This window comes from Salvia splendens, chromosome 11 (assembly GCF_004379255.2).
Source record: "Salvia splendens isolate huo1 chromosome 11, SspV2, whole genome shotgun sequence".
Taxonomy (NCBI): Eukaryota; Viridiplantae; Streptophyta; class Magnoliopsida; order Lamiales; family Lamiaceae; genus Salvia; species Salvia splendens.
Window position 1 is genome coordinate 5,779,791 of NC_056042.1, and position 21,151 is coordinate 5,800,941.

General features: G+C 34.7%; 2 protein-coding genes across 2 annotated transcripts; both read left to right on the plus strand.

Moving 5' to 3' along the window:
- Positions 1–2,437: 2,437 nt before the first annotated feature.
- Positions 2,438–7,310, plus strand: LOC121753749 (protein NRT1/ PTR FAMILY 7.3-like). The gene is made up of 5 exons (XM_042148998.1): positions 2,438–2,623; positions 2,730–2,844; positions 5,161–5,378; positions 5,460–6,019; positions 6,107–7,310. Exons 1-5 carry the CDS (start codon positions 2,600–2,602, stop codon positions 6,975–6,977), a joined length of 1,788 nt encoding a protein of 595 aa, XP_042004932.1. The 5' UTR covers positions 2,438–2,599; the 3' UTR covers positions 6,978–7,310.
- Positions 7,311–13,577: 6,267 nt separating this feature from the next.
- On the plus strand, positions 13,578–20,941 carry LOC121755068 (ribose-phosphate pyrophosphokinase 1-like). The gene is made up of 8 exons (XM_042150348.1): positions 13,578–13,828; positions 14,069–14,236; positions 15,710–15,958; positions 16,116–16,259; positions 16,344–16,511; positions 18,523–18,592; positions 19,955–20,036; positions 20,369–20,941. Exons 1-8 carry the CDS (start codon positions 13,739–13,741, stop codon positions 20,547–20,549), a joined length of 1,152 nt encoding a protein of 383 aa, XP_042006282.1. The 5' UTR covers positions 13,578–13,738; the 3' UTR covers positions 20,550–20,941.
- The last annotated feature ends 210 nt before the right edge of the window (positions 20,942–21,151 follow it).

Sequence of the window (21,151 nt, forward strand, 5' to 3'; positions counted from 1 at the left end):
TAGGAAAAGTTACTATATCTATATTTGCCTTCCAATATGATTAACAGCTCTTATTGATACTCGCACCGAATAATTTGATTGAGTAAGATCTTTTGTATTTATTTATTTGTAATTTGGTACTAGTAGTTGTTTGTCACCGCCACTCACAATTTTGTGGATTCCAACGGAGTGTTATTTTTAAATCATTGGTCATTTAAATAATAAACTTTGACTCAATTATATGATATTTCTCATGGAATTTATGAGTAATCTAAAATATAAAATTTTTTATATTTTGTCTGTGATTTTCATCATATTTGACTAATGTACATGGTCTTTTATCCTATTTGTTATGAACTTTAAAAGTGATCTAAAATATCAAAAACGTTTTACAGTTGCCTACATAAAATAGGTTTTTTGCGAAAAATATTATTTTGGCCGGGCTGGAAAACAATACAAAGAATGTAAAGTTTGTAATACATCAGATCACTTTATAATTTCATAGGAAATATCAGAATTTGACCAAAATTCGTGATTTTAGTTATAATATTCTTTTTTAAATTGATAAATAGAGACGCCGGATTATCACTAAGCTGCAATTCTCGTAATTAACATCAAACCTAGAGACATGAATGAAGGAGCAACAAATCATAATGATTACTTAAATAACAAAGTTTAATGATGGTGTGTCACTAAGTCAAAAAATTAGGACAATTAACTTATTGAGAATCATTATAAGTTATGGGATTTGTTGTTACGCATTTTCAATGTATCATGAAAAGCATCGATGATACGAGCCATGAATATTTCCCCTTTTCTTGCTCTTGTCATTTTCTGAAATTACGAGTCAGATTCCATTAAGCACAACGTGGGGTTTCCAAAATTGTCGTTAAATTACAATTGAAAATAGTCACATTAAGGAACTAACATAGGTACGTCAGAGGCAGTGAATAATATGATTGGGTGAGACAGTGATCAGCTTGTTTGTCTTCATTAATCATATCACACCCACATTTGCTCACTCTACGCACTTCCATTGTTGCATATTACTACTAAGTTAGATCACCTTATAACTATCAACCACTTTCTACTCTATGGTCTGATTTTACTCAACAAACGTTTGTCTCACACTAAGATTCATATTATCAATACAATTGATCATATGTGCTACATTTACATAGAATATAGTGTTGCCAAGTAAGTAGATACAATCATTTCTAAGTTTTAGATGACTCTCATAACATACATTAGTATACAAATAGAACTTCTTTGCTAATCGCTGCATTGCCTTCCTTATCGAAGAATAACTATATTTATTGACATCGATACTGTGTATACGTCATAATGTTTCAGATATACAGACTTTATAATTATACCAGAGCCAGAGGCAACCTTAAAGGACTACGATTATTTATATGACCTATTATATCGGACTTATTTTGTTTAGTTCAAAGATCTAATGCAATCTATTTTTTCTTGTAAAGTCATGCCACTAGATGCTATATTACTGATAAAGATATCCGCTAACTACTAGTAATATTGTTTTAAATCAAATAATCAAGAATTACATGTAATATCTAATGCAAGTAAAATTAATAATGTAATTAATGTATAGTAATGTTGATAAACAACATTTTCTAATTACATACATCACGAAATATAGTATATATTGTAGGGTTTTTGTTTTTTGGTATTATCTTATAAATCCACTACAAAATTACAAGTGATAATGTCACTATATACATCTAGTGTGACATATTAGCCAATTTGCGGAATTTGAATTTATAAAATCTAGTGTGATACTCCATGTCACTATATAAATCTAGTGTGACATATTATGAATTTGTAGCCTTCAAGCAAATCAACTTTAATTAGAGAAAATAGTACGTATGCAAAAAGGCCCTATCAGTTATCAAAGATGTGATTAGGTGTAGATTGCATTTTATTTGAAATGAATTGCTACAATAGATGTGAAATCAAATGAAATGATGATATGCATTTGAACACTATGAAGGATAGGCTCTTTAGTCTTTACTTCTACGAACTCTTTTCTTAGTTCTTTTTTATCATAATTTTACCATTTCCTCTAGCTACTACGAATTTTTGGGTTATTTCCGGCAAAATTTCATTAAATACGTATATATTTCTGGTTTTCATAAAGTCTACACAAAGAAAATATTAATTGTGATTTTTTATTTCAGTTTAAAAAAACGAAGAAAACGGAATTGTGGTATTTTTTCCAAAAAAAAGTCGCAACTATTTTGTTTCTCTCACTTAAATAATAAAACGACAACTAAGCACTATAAAATTCGGTATAAGAAAAAAAAAAATAAAGCACTAAAATTAGACAAATTTGAAACGAAATCTCTCTCTAATATCTGAATGCTTTCAATCCATTAACATTGGATGCAACAAGTTTTCACTAAGTTGGCATGTGAGAATTAAGTGCTGCAAAATGATGAGCCATCTTGGATTTTCCATAAATCTCAGCCCCCCATTCCTCTCTCCCACCTCTATATATACCCTCCCTATTTCTTGCTTTCCAACTCACTCAACATTCCTATATACACAAAACAACTATTAGTTCTACACAGGAAGAATTCCTCATCTCCTCCTTCAAATGGGATCCTTAGAATTATCCAAGGTGCTTCATTCATTCATTCATCAAATATAGTAACACTTAACTATCACATCTCTCTCTCATGCATCTATATATAACTTGTGTGATTCTCATTTTATTTAATTTGTAGGCTCAAAAAATGAAGGAAGAAGAAGAATACACAGGTGATGGAAGTGTTGATTTTAATGGAAAACCAGCTGTTCGAGACCTAACTGGAAAATGGTCTGCTGGGACAATAATATTATGTAAGTCTGCCTCAAAAATAAGTTTAAAAGGTTCAATCTTGATCAACTTTCACATCAAAGAATTATGGAGTTTTAGTCCAATTACGTACATTTACACTAAATTAGACGTCGATAGGTTGCAAATGGTTATAAATTGAAGTTCTTGAAAATGACAATTTTGGCTGGGGAAGGCACTAAATCCATAAAAAATTGTTGAAAGAGAGATAGCAAGTGTCCAAGTGTTGTGGCATGCAAATCCTACCACACCCACATCACAAATTAACCTCAAAGTCTTAGTCCAAAAAAAAACCTTTTTAAGTTGATGAGTAACATAAATTCTAGCTAGCGGCAATATGATTAATAGGTGTGTGTGTGTGTGTATATATGTGTATGTATATATTTGTGTGTGTGTTGCGTGTATTAATAATTTTAATTTAGAAGATAGTATTCAATTAAATGCAATAAAACAAATAGAAACTGACACGTAATTGAATACTAAGTGTTTGCACGAAGAGGGAGATCGACACTTGTTCTTATTTCTTCGATAAGGGTTAGATTCGGATTTATAGAGGAGAGACAATTTTGGTTGATTCATTAATTTTTTATGCATTGTATACGACCATCTCTCTCTATAAGCCTACCTTCTATTTTTTGCTTTTTCTTGGTTTTTTTTCATAACCACTATAAATGGAAAATGGTCGACGACTAACCAAAACATATCGATGGGTAGAAAGTGATCGGCCAATAGTTTGATCATTTTTAGTATTATGATTGGAGTATATCAATGCTTTTTTTCCCAAAACATGAGTGCATTGAAGACAGCACTAAGCATTATTTGCGAATTGTATATTTATTCAAAATTGACTTATCTTTTCCTAAATATTTCTATGGATGGTGTTGAATTATCTTAAATAATTAATCCTATCATTTTACCTAAACCAAATTTCCATCACTAATAAAGACTTTCACCATTTTTTTTAATAATAATACCCTTGGATACAATAATTGGGTTTATTGATTAGTTTAGTTTGAGAAAATTAGTATTTTTGTAATACCTCCACTAAAGATAATATTTCCAAAAATACATATCTAAACTAAGTTGTTTTGGTATTTAAATATACTCGTGATCTATTGAGGTGTTCCTTTTCTAAAACAAGAGTTAGATCTTTTGTCAATTCCATCAAAGTTAGTTATACCACACTTCCAAAAACCCATCCATAGTTATCCTAAGGGCATCCACTATAGGGGCGGCGTGTCGGCCGCCCCCATTCCGCCGTCGCCCCGCCCGCCTATAGTGCAGGCAGCGTCCGCCCGAAGGCGGACGCCATTTCTGGGGCGGAAGGCCCTCCGGCGAGAAGAGTGCGAGGACGCGCCGGGCACGCCTCGCCGCGCCTATAGGCGCGTCGGCCTACAGGGCACCGGTCACCACCCTTTTTTTTTGAAAATTGTATTATAAATACCACTCCTCCACCACCCATTTTACACCCATTTCAAACTCTCTCCATTAATTCACTCTCTACGTTTTCGCTCTCTAAAAATGCACGGTGTTTTTATTTGTATTTTTTTAAATGTTCGTTGTATAATTTTCCCGGTTCCATAATACAACGAATATTTGGTCCCAATACTTTTTTTACATTTCAGTATTACCTCGGTTTCTAATTATTTACATTCCGATAATTTTAATTACAATTGATTTAAAATAAACGAAAAATGAAATAAAATGAAAAGTGGCTAAAAAAGTGGCGGGGCTATTGGAAGTGTCCGGCTTATAGCTGCAGACACTTTTTTTTGTGGGTGCAGACAAATAAACTGGGGTTGTGGATAAAAAAAGTGGCGGGGCTATTGGAAGTGTTCGGCTTATAGTGGACACCCTAATAGTACTTAGATATTTTCAATTTCTTGAAAAAAAAATGAAAATACATAAATTAATACAAATGTATAGAGATAATCGAGTTAGATTGAAACATATGAACAATTATTTAGTGGGAGAGGAAATGGTTTAGATTAGACAAGATATAGCATGGATAGCAAAGGCATGGGACCTTTCAAGAGTCACTTGTAATGCCTGTATTTTTTAGGAAAGACTAAAGCAAAGGCTTCACGTAGCATAGTACTATTTCTTTACACGAATCTAGAAAATAATTCTCCCTAATTGCACGTGAACATTAAATGACACACAACCATAATTCCACCTTCATCACCTAAATCTACTTATGTTTAGTTTCCAAATTCGTTGCTTTTGACAGTCTCCAAATCAACAAAGGATATGTTGCTTTTTGAGTAAGTTGATTTAATCAGTTGTTGTGAGACATTTTGGTAATATAATTTGAAATGCAGTCAATCAAGGTCTAGCAACCCTAGCATTTTTCGGGGTGGGAGTGAATCTGGTGCTGTTCCTAACAAGAGTGCTGCAGCAAGACAACGCCGAAGCAGCCAATAGTGTTAGCAAATGGACGGGCACGGTCTACATCTTCTCGCTGGTTGGCGCTTTCCTTAGTGACTCTTATTGGGGAAGATACAAAACTTGTGCCATCTTTCAGGCCATCTTTGTCGTTGTAAGTCTCTTTCTGTTTCCCTCTCTCAGTGTCTAGGCATCACATGATCATAAACTTATGTATACCATTTTTTGCAAGCAGGGTCTAGTGCTCTTGTCACTGTCCACACAGGTGTTCTTGCTCAAACCCGGGGGCTGTGGGGACGAGACGACCAAATGCAACACGCATTCGAGTTGGGAGGTGGGGCTCTTCTACATCTCTATATACATGGTGGCTCTTGGCAACGGCGGCTACCAGCCTAACATAGCCACATTTGGCGCTGATCAATTCGACATAGAGGATCTGAGAGAGGGCTATTCCAAAGTGGCATTTTTCAGCTACTTTTACCTTGCATTGAACATTGGCGAACTCTTTTCCAACACTATATTGGTATACTTCGAAGATGAAGGCCTGTGGGCCCTCGGGTTCTGGGCCTCCACCGCCTCTGCCACCATCGCCCTGCTCCTCTTCCTCGGAGGCACCAAGCGCTACCGTCATTTCAAGCCCAGTGGCAACCCCCTCTCCCGCATTTCCCAAGTCCTGGTCGCCGCCACCAAGAAGTGCAGCGTGAGGATCCCACCGGGCGAAGATGCTGCCAACTTGTACCAACCCGAGGGATCCAAGAACGGAGCCAAGAAGATGCTCCCCACGCAGGGGATCAAGTAAGTCAATTCAAGTCAAATACAGACTTATACAGTGGTTTCAGTTCTCTCTTTACACGCTGCTACTGACATGAATTTGCGTTGCAGATTCTTGGACAGGGCAGCATTTGTGACGGCGCAGGACGAGGAGGAGCTGAAGCAGAGCGAGTACAAGAACAACCCGTGGCGGCTCTGCCCCATCTCCCAAGTGGAGGAGGTGAAGTGCATACTGAGGCTGCTCCCCATCTGGCTCTGCACCATCATCTACTCCGTCGTGTTCACCCAGATGGCCTCCCTCTTCGTGGAGCAGGGCGACGCCATGAACACGCAGATCTCCAACTTCCGGATCCCAGCAGCCAGCATGTCGAGCTTCGACATCCTCAGCGTGGCACTCTTCATATTCCTGTACAGGAGGGTGGTGGACCCGGCCGTGCGCGGGGTGAGGAAGGACTCCAAGGGGCTGACCGAGCTGCAGAGGATGGGGATCGGGCTGGTGATCGCGGTGATGGCGATGGTGTCCGCGGGGATAGTGGAGTGGTACAGGTTGAAATACGCGAGGAGGGATTGTAAGCAGTGCAAGGGTTCGAGCACGCTGAGCATACTGTGGCAGGTGCCGCAGTACGGGCTGATAGGGGCGTCGGAGGTGTTCATGTACGTGGGGCAGCTGGAGTTCTTCAACGCGCAGGCGCCGGAGGGGCTGAAGAGCTTCGGGAGCGCGCTGTGCATGACGTCGATATCGCTGGGGAACTACGTGAGCAGCCTGCTGGTGTCGATAGTGATGAAGATATCGACGGAGGACAACGTGCCAGGGTGGATACCGGGGAACCTCAACAGGGGGCATCTGGACAAGTTCTACTTTTTGCTGGCCGGGCTGACCGCGGTTGATCTCGTGATATACGTGGGCTGCGCGTCGTGGTACAAGAGCATCAAGTTCAGAGGGGGAGAAGATGAGGAAGGGGAGGATTATGATGAGGTGTAGGTAGCTAATCCTCATTCATTGCACTTGTACAGAAAGTTTGAGGAGGAGAAGAGGTGAAGAACAGAGACTCAGAGATACACTGTACGGCACGAAATTAGTGAATGGCTAACTGTTTAATTTGGTTCCACGATTGATCATGAAATAGATATGCAACTCAACTGCTTTGAGAAATGTGTCGTGTGTTTCAATGCTACTTAGCTACTCCATGTTCATCTCATCTTCTAGCAAAATATTCCCCCGTCAGTGATTAGACACATCGTGTCGTTAGTATTAGTTTTATAATGAAATGTCGAATGAGCATTGGAATGTGGAAGCTAAACTGAGACTTTTATATTCTCTCCGTCCCTCAAAAATATGCACTCTTTCCTTTTTAGTCTGTCCCACAAGAATATGCACTTTCTAATTTTGAAAAGTCTTCTCTCTAATGAGGTGGGACCTAGGGGTGGGGAAACAGTTCTTGGTTCTTGGTTAACTGAGAACCGGACCATATATTTTCGGTTATCGGTTAACCGAGAACTGAAAAGATAAGGTTAAGGTTCGGTCTCGGTTAGTGGGTTTAGGATTTGGACGGTTTTCGGTTCTAACCTTTCGGCGGAAAACTTAGAACCGAATAACCGATTAGTTGGTTTAATTTTAATGTTTTATAGATTCATTTTAATTTTATAAACCCTATGCCTTTCAAGTTTCAAAGAACAATGCTATTACAGAAATCAAACTCTATGTTTTTATAATTTGTATGCATTTTAAACAAGAGAAAACATAAATCATCTATCTTATTCAATAACCAATGTCATATAACAACTATTTTGTTTATTAAATTTGGAACTTCAGCCTATTAGATAAATATGGAGCATTAGCAAATGCTAACTTATGAATCTCATACTGATCTAGGTACATTGACTTATCTTCCATGAAAAAATTACCAAGTGTTTACAATGAAGTCAATTCAAATAACTCGCCTCATCTAAATTCTCGTAGCACGCCGGCACCGGTGCTCTCTCCCACGCCGGCGCCGGCGTGGCTGTTGGTTTCTTCTTGCTGCTCTGCTCTCTTCGATGAGGCAACGAGAGGCTGCTCTCTCTCTCACGCCGGCAACGACGAGGCTGTTGTCTAACTCTCCACACCGCTACTCTCTCCTTCGGTGGAACCGAAGAACCTGTCGGTTAGGACTGATCGGTTCCTAAAGGAAAGGTTCGGTTACGGTTCTTGCATTTGGAGAAAAGGGAGTCGGTTAACTGACTAATCGGTTTGGTTCTAACCGAACCGACCGTTTCCCCACCCTTAGTGGGACCCATTCTCCACTAACAATACTTTATTTACTTTTTCTCCCTACCTCTCTGTTACTTCACCAATTTTACATTAAAACTCGTGCCGACCCCAAAGTATATATTATTTGGGGACGGAGGGAGTATTAATTAGCATATATGAAAATGAGACTCCTAATTGTGAATTGAACCGAAACAGAAAAACAAGCCTCTGAATCACGAGACTAATCGAAATGGGAAAACAAGACAACCTCTCTCTCGCTCTCTCTACCAACTCCCCCTCTTTTTCACCTCTCTCAAACTCTCTCCTACGCCAGCGGCGTCCCTCACTCTTACACTCAAATTCGGCACGAGCCTCGTCGGCTCCCCCAAATTTATAGAATCACTTAAAATTTGGCAATCAATCCAAATTTCCAAAATTAAAGATACTCTGTTCTTTGTTATATTACTCATTTCCAATGATTTGAAAATTCCAAATCATTCCGAATTTTGGTAAAAAATTCCAAAATATGATAATTTCACTTTTGATATAATATTACTCGAAATGAAGTACTCCTACTGCTTATCATTTTTTATTTATGATATCCTATCAATTTTTATTTATAAAAATAACAATTTTATTGATAATTATTAATGATGATCACTTATATAGCTGTCATCTTTAATAATGAGAATATGTCTAAAATAAAGGAGTTATTTATCCACCCTTTAAAGATAACTGCTTTCTATTATATTGGGTATATTCTATGGTCTAATGATCTCGTTTGAAATTATAGGTAAATAAAATAAGGAAAATGATTTATCGACATAATGTCATTGCCATAATAGGGTTAAAAGGGTAATTTAAGATTATATTAGATTTATAATTAAATTTATGTCTTCATAAATACTATATTACCCTTAGGCCATGTTTGGTGGACGAGAAAGTAAAGTTGGCAAGGAAAATGATACCTGGAAAAATGAATCCCGATAATATGATTCCTAATAACTTTACTTTCCTGTGTTTGGAAAATGTCAAGATTTTAAATTATATATATGATTTAAACACCAAACTAAAATTATACTCCTACTTATTATTATTATTTTATTTATATAAAAAATATTATAATTTTTTAATTAATTATTAATTAAAAATGATAATAATTATATTATTATATTTATTAGTTTAAATATGGATTATCCATCATAATATATAATAATATAATATAGTTACATGGATTATTATAATCATAAATGATTATAATAATAAATATGATTATTATAATTATAATTATACATATTTACAAATATTATAATTGAATAAATTTTATAATTGGAAATTTCACTATGACTTTATTGATTAATTATTAATTTATAAAATAATAATTATTATTTATTATTATATAATTTATATTATGATAATAACAAATATATACCAATATTATAATAATATAGTTATAATTATGATAATTTTAATTATAGTTATTTATTATATCATAATTAAGTATGATTTATAATTTTAAAATATTTTTTATACATTGTATTAATAATAATAATAATAACTATACTTATATTACATTAAATATGTAAGAATCCTAAGACTTGGAAAAAGAATACCTAAGAAAAGTAAGGATTCATAATCCTTGAAAGTTGTATTTACTTTCCTTGTCTCGGGATTTTGATTACTTTCTCATTTTGATTAAAAACCGAAACAAACACATGATTTTAAAATATAAGGAATCATATTACTTTCCCAGATGAAATACTTACAACCAAACATGACCTAATAGTAATGAACATGCTTTTAATTAGGGAATGTGAGTGTGTTAATGAGCTTTGTTAAATTAAGTGCCTAACATTTAATTACATTTTAAAGATTTTTATTTCATTAGTTGTCAATCTCTCTCTCTTATTTTCTATTTATATATTTATCAATAAATTCTTATTTTCCATTTCTCCAATTATAATTTTCTATAAACAAATTCTCATTTTCTTCTTCTCCCATTATAATTCTCCATCAACAAATTATTTCTTCTCCAATTTGCTTAATTCTAATTTTCTATAACAATAAAAAAATTATTTACAATATTTTATCACCTACAGATTACAATACACATTTGTTTAGTTCCATTTGCTTGTCTCTTCCCAAATTAAAATTCTTTATGTAAATTAAAAACGCCTATTTGATTCGGATCCCTATGCAGCTTCTAGAGCAAATTTCAAAAAGTATTTTTTTGCAAAACTTCAAATTTCTTGATTCTTAATTTTTAGAATTTTATAATTGAAACCCGATAAAAAAAATAATTGCATGTTCTTAACCCATCTATTTAATATTTTACGTTGTATAGTTCATAATTTCTCATGTTCTGTATAAAATATTAAAGTTCTTAGTTCGATCCACTATATTATAAAACAAATTAAAATTTAATATGTGATGTGTTAATACTAATTTAGTTGCGAGTTTTGATTTAAGAATTTTATAATTATGATTTTATTTATTAAATTTTCTTAATTTCATTTTCTATAAATTCTTAACTTTTGGAACGTTACAGTCGAACCAAGATAAAAAAAACTCACGTGCTCGTAACTCATCTATTTAATATCTTAAAGATATACAATTAATATTTTTAAATTTTTTAATAGAATAATAGATATTTTAATTCAATCAGAAAATAATAGTACATGATCTTAACTCGTTTATTTAATATCTTAAAGATATTTAGTTAAAAAAATTTCTTTTATTTATAAAATGGAATTATTGGCTCAATGTGCTATAATATATATCAAATTAAAAACTAATATATGATTTATTAATACCAGTTAAATTTACGGTTTCATGTTTACGAATTTTATAATTTAATATTAACTTTTTTTATTTTTCAATATTAGATTTTTAATTTTGGAACATTGCGTCGACCCTCTATAAAAAAATTATCACATATATTTTTAACTCATTTATTAAATGTTTTAAAGCTTCATAGTTAATTTACCATGCAATAAATTAAAAATTGATATAGAATATTATATTTATAATAATTGAGTTCACGTTTTTAATTATAACAATTTCATAACTTTGATTTAATTTTTTAATTGTGCTTTTTTTAATTCTTAATATTTAAATAAGGAGAAAAATTGTACAACTTGTAGAATATACCAAAAATGAAAAAGTATATAGTTACATTAATTAAGTAGTCACTTTAATTTATCATATTAATTAAAACTTTCTTTACATTAAAATCCTCTAAATTAGAATTATCTATAATTGCATTGGTAAGGATATATTAGTCAAGATATAAATTATACTTATGGCAAAAAAAATATAGGGGTATTATGGCATGGAGACATTATGTCTCTAAATCACTACCCATAAAATAATTACTACCTAACCTCAATGCAACTATATCGTTTTTAGCTATGTTACAATCTCAACATTGATTTATGTCTCAACACTGCAGGTCTCTAACAAAAAAAAAAATCATCAGACAACCCTAACCTTAAACATAATCACATATCTTATTTTTTCTGACTAAAATGCCCTTAAGCCCAAAAAGGGCATTATGGTCATCTCAGTAAGAATGCTGACAATTACGGCATGCATGTTGCACAACCTCTACTGTTTAAAGTAGTACAATATATCCTACATTAAATTATAAATCATTTTTAATTAATTAAAACTTATTACTTTGAATTAGTGATTAGTAATTAAAAAGGCAAATTAATTAATTAAATAATTGCTTTGAATTGATAATTAGTGACGGACGAAAATAAATCAATTCTCGGTTAATTATGGCAATCCCATTAATTACAAAGCAATAAAATTATTCTAATGAATTGATAAATTAATGCCTAAATCATTGAATTTACATCAATTGCGAAACTCAAAAATTCATTTGAAATTGTCGAAGATGGAACACAAAAAATCCAACAAAAATGAAACAGAGAATTCAACGAAAATTGCTTAGTCTTGCAACAAATTGAACTTGGGGATGGAAATCTGGCAGCAAGGAAATTTCCTTCTGAGTTTGCCAAGCCAAGCAACGACCACCGCCCAGCTCGTTCGAACAGATTGAAACTCAATTTTGATTTTGCAAAAATCATCACATCAAAACCAAGAGAGAGGCGACACAAGACAAATTTAGTCGTAGGGGTACGGGTGAGATGGATTGTCGCGAGATTGAGGAGCAACCAAATGGGTTGCGACAAAATAGAAATGGGCCGACGGGCCCGTTTTTGGAAAGCTTAGTCGGAGCTCAAGATGTACGGCCCCTGATCGCCCAGAAATTCAATTTCCGAGAGAAAGTAGCTGCGGCAGTCTCCCCTTTAGAGTACAACGAAGGAGACCCATTCGAGAGATGAACGTTGCGTTTTTTTTTCTAGTTGCTTATGCTTTGTCTTGTCGAAGCAGTAGAAGTGATAAAATAACTACACAGAGGTAAAAGTAGTGTGATCTCAAGGGGTTTCAGGACTGCAGACGTGAATCAGAAATGAATAATTTAAGTTTATACTGAATATTACGCCTACACACATCTTATGTAATCAACTCTCTTATTTAGTCCAAATAATTTAAGTCAGATATGACTTGACAAAAGTCTTGGTAAGGTCTACAAGTCAGTGTAGGTGTGCGCATAGTGGGTCTACAGGTTGTGGGTACTTTGACTTAAATGCCCTTCAAGGCATTTGGGTATTTTAGTCCGAAAATTGGCTAAGAAAACAAGATATGTGATTATATTTAAGGTTAAGGTCGTCTGGCGATATTTTTTTTGTTAGGGACCTGCAGTGTTACAAACGGAAAAGTTAGAGACTTTTGAGGTAGTTGACTCTATTTATAAATGTCTTTTCTATAAGATGAAGGCAAATTTCATTTTCCAATAAAATATTTTAACTATTGTTTATCTATTTTATTTTTATTAATTTTATGTTACAACTTGTATTAATTCCATTTGATTATTTATTATTTTTTTTCTTTCAAGACAGTTGATGCATTTTATAAACATGAAATTTAAGAAAATGTTATTTATTAAATTAAATGAAAAGAGAATAAAATCTATAGTAAATTAACAAATATTAATCAAATATAAGAGAATAAAGTATTAAGATTTGGAGATAATAATATAGATAAAATAGAAGAGATAAAGAACGTGTTTATTGTTGGATAAAAAGGAAAAATGACTCAATGCCAACTCAAAAATGAATAGATAATGAAGTAGGTTAAAGAATGAGATTAAATTTGTTAAATTTTTAGCTAAAAAAATGATTCAATAACAACAAAATTATAAATACGGCTCAATTAGTGGGACGAAAGTAGCAATATTAAAATTTAAAGGAGCAAAAAGTCAAAGAAAAAGGGAGCGTTTAATTAATTACGGCTTACTGAAATTTGAGAAGCGATGTTGAGTCGTCACTACCGACCGAAATCTTCCTCTCTCTGTGGATTCTGCGGCGAAAATAAATAAAGAGCAGAGGAGAGGCGCCGCCATTCAAACTCAATACACACTCACTCTCACACACCTCTCCTCGATGGCCTCTTTGCTCTTGCCGCCGCCAACCACTTCTCCTCTTTTCTCGCGCTCCGCTTTTCCTACTCCCACCGCACGCTTCTCTCCCGCCGTAACATTCTCTTTTCACTTATTTTTTTTCTTATTCTTCTCTCTCTCGTTCTTCCATGCCGACTGACAGATTGTTTGAGATTGGACTCAACAGCCGTCCATTTTTTATTTTTTTTTTCCTTTTTCTCATTGATGATTAACGTTCATGAATTTGTTTTAGGCTTTGTAGCGTTGCTTTTCATTTGATTGAAGTTAGGTCTCTGTGTTTTCATGTTTCGTTTTTGTCTAATTCTATTGACAGAGATGCGAGTTGACAGATGCGGTGAACGGGAAGCCTCGTGTTCCTGTTCTCAACGACCAGACATTACCCAAGTACTTGCAGTCGAGACGATTGGGGAATGCTGTCGATAAAAACATTAATAACGAGATCAAGATTTTCTCCGGTACTGGCAATTTTATGCTTTCTCAGGTAAATCCCCACTCCTTTTGCTCATGAATGGATTTTGATGTTTTATGTCTACTTTGCCTATTTTTTGAAATTTCACTAGTGTGAAAAGGAGAATCTTTCGCATGTTTTGAAGGATGGAAAACCATTCTCTCTCTTCTTTCGTATTGAACTTGTGAAAATACCGTGGTTTGATTGGCAGCTTATGAAACACTCGCCTTTGGTTATGTGGGGTGTGTAAGGTTTCATTTTAAACTCGTATACAATGGCACTAAGTCTAGCGTGAGTTGATCATGGTGTGTGGGGAAGCATGGCTTGAATTTAGGGACATGGCATGTAGGAGAAATAAATTTTTACCAATGTTATCAATCTCGTATGGCGGCTTATGGCGGTTCGCCTAAAAACCGCCACAGGGATATAGCGTATTAGTATGGCGGATATGACGGTCAATAATTAAATAAATAAAATAATGCTTATATATTTATATATAATTCAAAAATTAGAAAATAATAAAAATATATCATCTAAAACTATTAAAACAATTAAAAAGCATAAAATACAACTCTAATCTCCATGTTTCTTGCATAATGCCCCATTCCTAAATGCAGTACACACGCAATGTTGTCAAATGGCAGATATGGCAGTGCTATGGCAGCGCCATGGTACTATGGTGTTTCCATCACTGAACGCCATGCCATAGCGCCATGGCACCGCCATATCTGCTATTTGATAACATTGATTTTTACGAGTGTGCATTACATGGATGATGTGCTCAAAGCTGAGGACCTATATATATACTTCAGTTCAATGGCCTTGTTGTAAATTGATTTTATTTTTGCCTCTGCGAGTGAGATATATTACTTACTTGCTTCTGTTAACTCTCTGGTCTATTCAGTTTTACCTTCCATTTTATTTCTTATACTTATCTGTGCAAAAAGTATTGTTCTACATGATCAAAGGGTTTATACAGTCTATTACTGTTACCTAACAATTTAGCTTGTGAATATATGTGAATTGAACTGGCTGTGCTTACATGGGTGTGCATATCATATATGTGTACATACATATATATTTAGGGACTAAGGGACTTATTTAACTCAACACCACATGAGATGATGTGATTTTTAACTTCTTCCATTTTTGGTGTACTGGGTCACCTTGATTTTTGTTGCAGGAAACACTAATACTATGTTCCTTGAGATTTTAACGCTACCAATTTGTTTTGCAAGTTTGAATGCATTGAAATATTTTCGGGGGTTTGCTGCTACTATCATATACCAAATGCACTTATGAATTAGTGAATAGAGACAAGAAAGGGTTTGATAGGGTGGAGAAGGGAGGGAGTGGAAATGAACCTGGGGAAGAGTGTCACACAACATTTAATAGAGCTTGGTTGTTTTATGATGCATCTGTTGTAGTTTCTCTTTTATTATGCTTTGCCTTCTGCATTCATTATTCTACTTCTTCACTAAATTTGATGGATTGCTTTTCACTTAGGAAATTGCTAAGTATATGGGCCTCAACCTTGGAAGTATCCGGATTAAGCGATTTGCAGATGGAGAGATTTATGTTCAGTTGCAAGAGAGTGTCCGTGGCTGTGATGTGTACCTGGTCCAGCCCACCTGTCCTCCAGCTAATGAAAATCTTATGGAGCTTCTTATAATGATAGATGCTTGCCGAAGAGCTTCAGCCAAAAATATCACTGCAGTGATCCCATACTTTGGATATGCGCGAGCTGATAGAAAGGTGGATTTTTCATTTTTCAATAATATATCAGACATTTGATGAATTCTTTGCGCTTTGATGGTTGACGAGCACTTACATATGAGAAGTTCATTGAATAGATTGTAGAGGAAATGTTACTAAACTTTTGCACTGCTACTCTAATTTCTCTTCTGAATAGACCCAAGGACGTGAATCTATTTCTGCCAAATTAGTAGCCAATCTTATCACGGAAGCAGGTGCAGATCGTGTTCTTGCCTGTGATATTCACTCAGGGCAGTCCATGGGTTACTTTGATATTCCCGTGGACCACGTGTACTGCCAGGTATAAGTAAAGATTTCACCTTTATTACTTGTTTTCTATTCTTACTCATAATGTGTTTTTTTTGCCTTTGTTTTTATGCAAAAGCCTGTCATCCTTGATTACCTTGCCAGCAAGAAGATATGCTCTGGTGACTTGGTAGTGGTCTCACCTGATGTTGGAGGAGTTGCACGTGCACGAGCTTTTGCGAAGAAGTTATCTGATGCACCTTTGGCCATTGTGGACAAAAGGCGTTCGGGGCATAATGTTGCTGAGGTATTACTAACCTTTTATTGCTTAACTGTCTTTTCACATTCTCTCGAATTAATATTTCTGTACAAGACAAACCCAATGAATTTGTAAGACGCGAGTTCACATTCAGTCCCTAAGCATGAAGAGTTAAAAGCTGAATAGGAAAGGAAGAAGCAAGAAAGGAACTAGCCGTTGGAGTTAGTTAGTTTGTTAGGAAAGAGCCGTTGAAAGCTCTTGTTTCTTGTTTCTTGATTCCATTCTGTTAGTGGCAGTTACCACAATTGTATGAGCTTTAAGTAGCTCGGTTTTCACTTGCATTCTAGTGTTAGGAATCAATCTATAAAAGAGAATCCCTTTTCTCCAAGAAATCATCTATCTCTCTTCTTCTTCAATTAGTGAGTGTTCATTGAGTGTGTGAGTGTTCATACTGAGTGTGTGTGAGTTACTCGGAGAGTGTGTAAGTCTTGTGTGCTGTGTTAACAGAATTTCTACATCTTATCTTGCTTGTTTCCTTTAAATTGAATCGAGGACAGAAAGGCTACTCAATGTGGCACAACCTAAATAAAATAGTTCTATTAACAATTTTCGTTGAAGTTAATTACCAATTTATTAAGCAGAGGGATTTGAATTGAGTAAGTAAATGTAGGAACAGGTTAGATATCGTCCACACTTGGTGAATGTACTATGCATCAGAGCAGTATTCTTAATTTATTTAACTGTCATAATTTTTAATCTAATACATTATGCATGCCTGCTATAACTGTTCTATGCCAGATGTGTCATTTTCGTTCCTTACATTTTCTGTGCTAAATGAAGGAATCATTCTCAGTTTATTACCATATTCATGGACCTTCAACAGCCTAATGCTTGATGGAACAGCAATGATCATTGATGTATCATAATCTCTGACAACTTGCCTTGTCCACTGAAAATTTTCATCCCTAAGAATTAGCTCTCTCTGTGTATATATATGTAGATAGATGAAATGAGTTGCCCTCTTATCATGAATCCATGAGTCCCCTTTTATTATACTGCCCACGATGTATTAAATTTCTGATCTGCTGTGTAATCTACTAAAAAATGAAACTAACTAGGATTGAATCCTGGATGTGGCAATTTTTTTTCTTTCTAGTGCGGTAAATTACATGAATTAATAATTTTATACTCATGGACTAACAATAAGAGGCGGACTCATAATTATCACACCCTATATATATCATTTATCTAATTTGGTATTTGAGTATAATGCCTTCGATAGTGCCCCTTGAAATTCCTTATGTTTAGTGCAATTGCAACTAATTGGTTTCTAGAGCCTACGGTGTCAAATCCCAAAATCCTACCTTTTCCCCGTACAAGGTTTGTTTAAATAAGACTTTTGGAGCCAATATTAGATGGACCATTTCTCATATGTTTGCTGACAATTTGAGCATTAATTTCCTTAGGATGATGCCTCAAACAAAAATACCTTAATTGTCATACTTGGATAAATGCACACTCAGGCCGAATGTTTTAGGGGCGGGGGTGTTATTGGCTAAAACATCCCATTGTCTTGCACACACAGCACAGTTCTCCAGTTCCAGAACTTCTCTTCTTTATCTAAGAGTTCTCACTTCTGAAACGGATGTTGGGATCCCAAACATCAAAATTTCACATGATGTTCAAATGGCCAAGTTCCTGCTCCAATTCATGGTCCTTGATTAACATCCGAACTATCATCAATTTTCATGGCTTACATTATTGGATCTCGGTCTTCTACTTCCATTAGTAGCAGTGTGACACCACAACTTATTTATAGAAAACCATACACTTTGGTGGTTACATTGAAGGTGACAGACACCAGCTGTTCATGAACAAACTTCCTAATGTACGTTAAGCTACATATTTTCAGAACATAACTGATAGTATTATGAAAATTTATCAGCATATATAATACCGATAATCTTCTTATCACAATTGCGAAAAGATGCATTTATGACACTCTTTCTTTGTTGCAATTTAATTTTTATTTTATGGTCATCTTATGTTCTATTTACAGGTAATGAATCTGATAGGTGATGTTAAAGGAAAAGTGGCAGTGATGTTAGATGACATGATAGATACAGCAGGTAAATAGAATAAAAGAATAATTTATATATATATATATATCCTCTAAATTATTGCTTAATATTCATTCTTCTAAACCTACAAATGTAATCAAGTTCATAATTAGTTAAACCATTAAGCACCGTGCTAATACATGGAACTAACATTAAGGATCAATGAGCTTTATTTTGATTGGTGTCGTGGTTATCAAACAACATTCTTTGGTTGAAACTATACTTCAAGAAAATTTGAGTGGAGTCTAGGTCGATGCTTTTAGTGTTCTTTGCACATTATCCTGGCCCTAACAATTGAGAATCTAGCTGAATTGGGGCATATCTAGAATAGTAATATTGGGGACTATTCAAATTTTGGGGGGCTCAGATAAATGCTGAAATGTAGATCCTTTTCATATGTATAAACCTTCAAAATTGAACCGGTTGTGGGTAGGTGGCCTGTGATCTTGGCAGACTTAGTTTTATAATTCTCGGGGGTGGGTCAAGATACACATGGGAAGGAAGTCATGTCTCAATGTCCGCTTGTCTTTGTTACCAAAAATATATTGAGCTCCTCTGCTTTAAATGTTACTACCTTGAATCTGTTACTTATTTAAGACTACCAAATGATCCCCCCTTTTTCTAAATCCTTGAGTGTAACTTCCTCCGTGATTAAACTATCTTCGCATATGGACTTTCAAAAGGTTAAAACATGACTGAATCCCAAATATAAAAGCAATTATGCTCTGTGCCTTCGATGATATATCTCTTCTCTATCCTCAGAAAATGCCACTTTTAAAGATAGAGCCCCCATTTTAAAACCTCAATGCCTAGTAAGAAGATTTGTATAATCCCAGAACTTCAAAATGGACATTGAATTCAACCCTATACATTTTTGCAGTCTCCCATCAAGCCACACCTTTGGATGAAACTTCTCTTTAATTAAACAGGACCAGCAAAATTTACAAGATGAGCCCTGATGATATTTACTTAAGTGATATTGGAGGCATTCATTCCACAGTAATTTATCATGAGAAGTTAAAAAGTTCATTTAGAACGACAATCCTGAGTAGACCATGAGTTGTTCAGGCAAAAAGGAGATTATGTATCTCCTCGTGACTTCCTGTCCTCACATTACTGACTGGCAGCTGCATCGCCTATAACTCATAACTAAAAGAATTTCAAAAAAATGGGTTAAAGTTAGACTAGTTTTACCTTACAAGTGCCTATCTTCTTTAAGTTAGCACTGTCTTTGCTGAAGGAGCTTGACTTGTAATATTCGGCTAGTGCTGCAACATCTTTTCTCTCTCACTCTTCCCCCTTTTTTAATCCCCATCTCTTCAACACACAAAGCTGATTTTTTATTTTTCTATTTGTTTTGTGGCTCTAAAGGAACGATAGCCAAAGGTGCAGAATTGCTGCATGATGTCGGTGCTCGGGAAGTCTATGCATGTAGCACTCATGCGGTTTTCAGGTATTAGCATTTGTTCTCTGGCTCTTTTCACCATTTGTTATTATATGTAATATCATGTTAACTAATAATTTCCTTGTAATAGAGCAATTTGTGTCAATATTCCTGGCTAATAATGGTTTTCTTCAATCATCTTAGTTTATGTTTCTCTGTAGATTTCTATAATCTGCTGTTATTGATTACTTAGCAAATTGTCATTCTAGAAAGTAGAGTACTTATTCTTTGTAAAAATATTCATGCAGAGTAGTGAACCAGTTGATACTCCAGCTTCTTTTCATGTACAAATACGATTCGACGAGTCTTACCATATTTCTGTTGATGTTGTTCTTTTACAGTCCCCCTGCAATTGAGAGGTTGTCGAGTGGGCTGTTCCACGAGGTTATTGTTACAAATACGCTTCCAGTCTCGGAGGAAAACTATTTCCCCCAATTGACGGTTCTTTCTGTTGCTAACCTCATGGGTGAAACAATAAGGCGGGTTCACGATGATTGTTCTGTGAGTAGCATTTTCCAGTGATAAATTATATGTTTGCTTGATGATGGCGACAACCCTTTTTCCGTTGAAGAAGCATATTTTACCAGTTCACCTTCTGTTCCGCAATCTCATCATCTCCCGCAACTCAACTCCACAAGGGACAAACATTCATAGCAATAAAACCCAGTATTTGGAAATGATCTTTTCATGATTCATGCCATAGCAGAATTGAAAATGGTGATCAGCTCAAAACTGGTCTTTTTTTATTTCTTTGTTTCCATTTTCTACAAAATCAGCAAGGAGTTGATACTTGTTAGTAGCATTGTTTTTGTCATTGTCATTGTCATTTTTTTTGCTTCGACTCCTCTCCATGTTTTGGAACATCATTATTCTTTCTAGTGAATTATTGACAAACCAATTGCAACTTATGTGTATTCATAGCTTTGCCATTGTAATGCCTTAACTTTCTTGAAGAAATACTTCGCTGAGTATTTTATCATGCCTGGATTGTAAACACAAGCAAGATCACTTAATTTCATGATATCAAGTCAAAATGAGATATTTAATGATGAATGAAAGGTGTATTAGTTATTATTGACATATTTTGAGATAACAAGATTTATTTATGTTTTTTTCATAGTCAT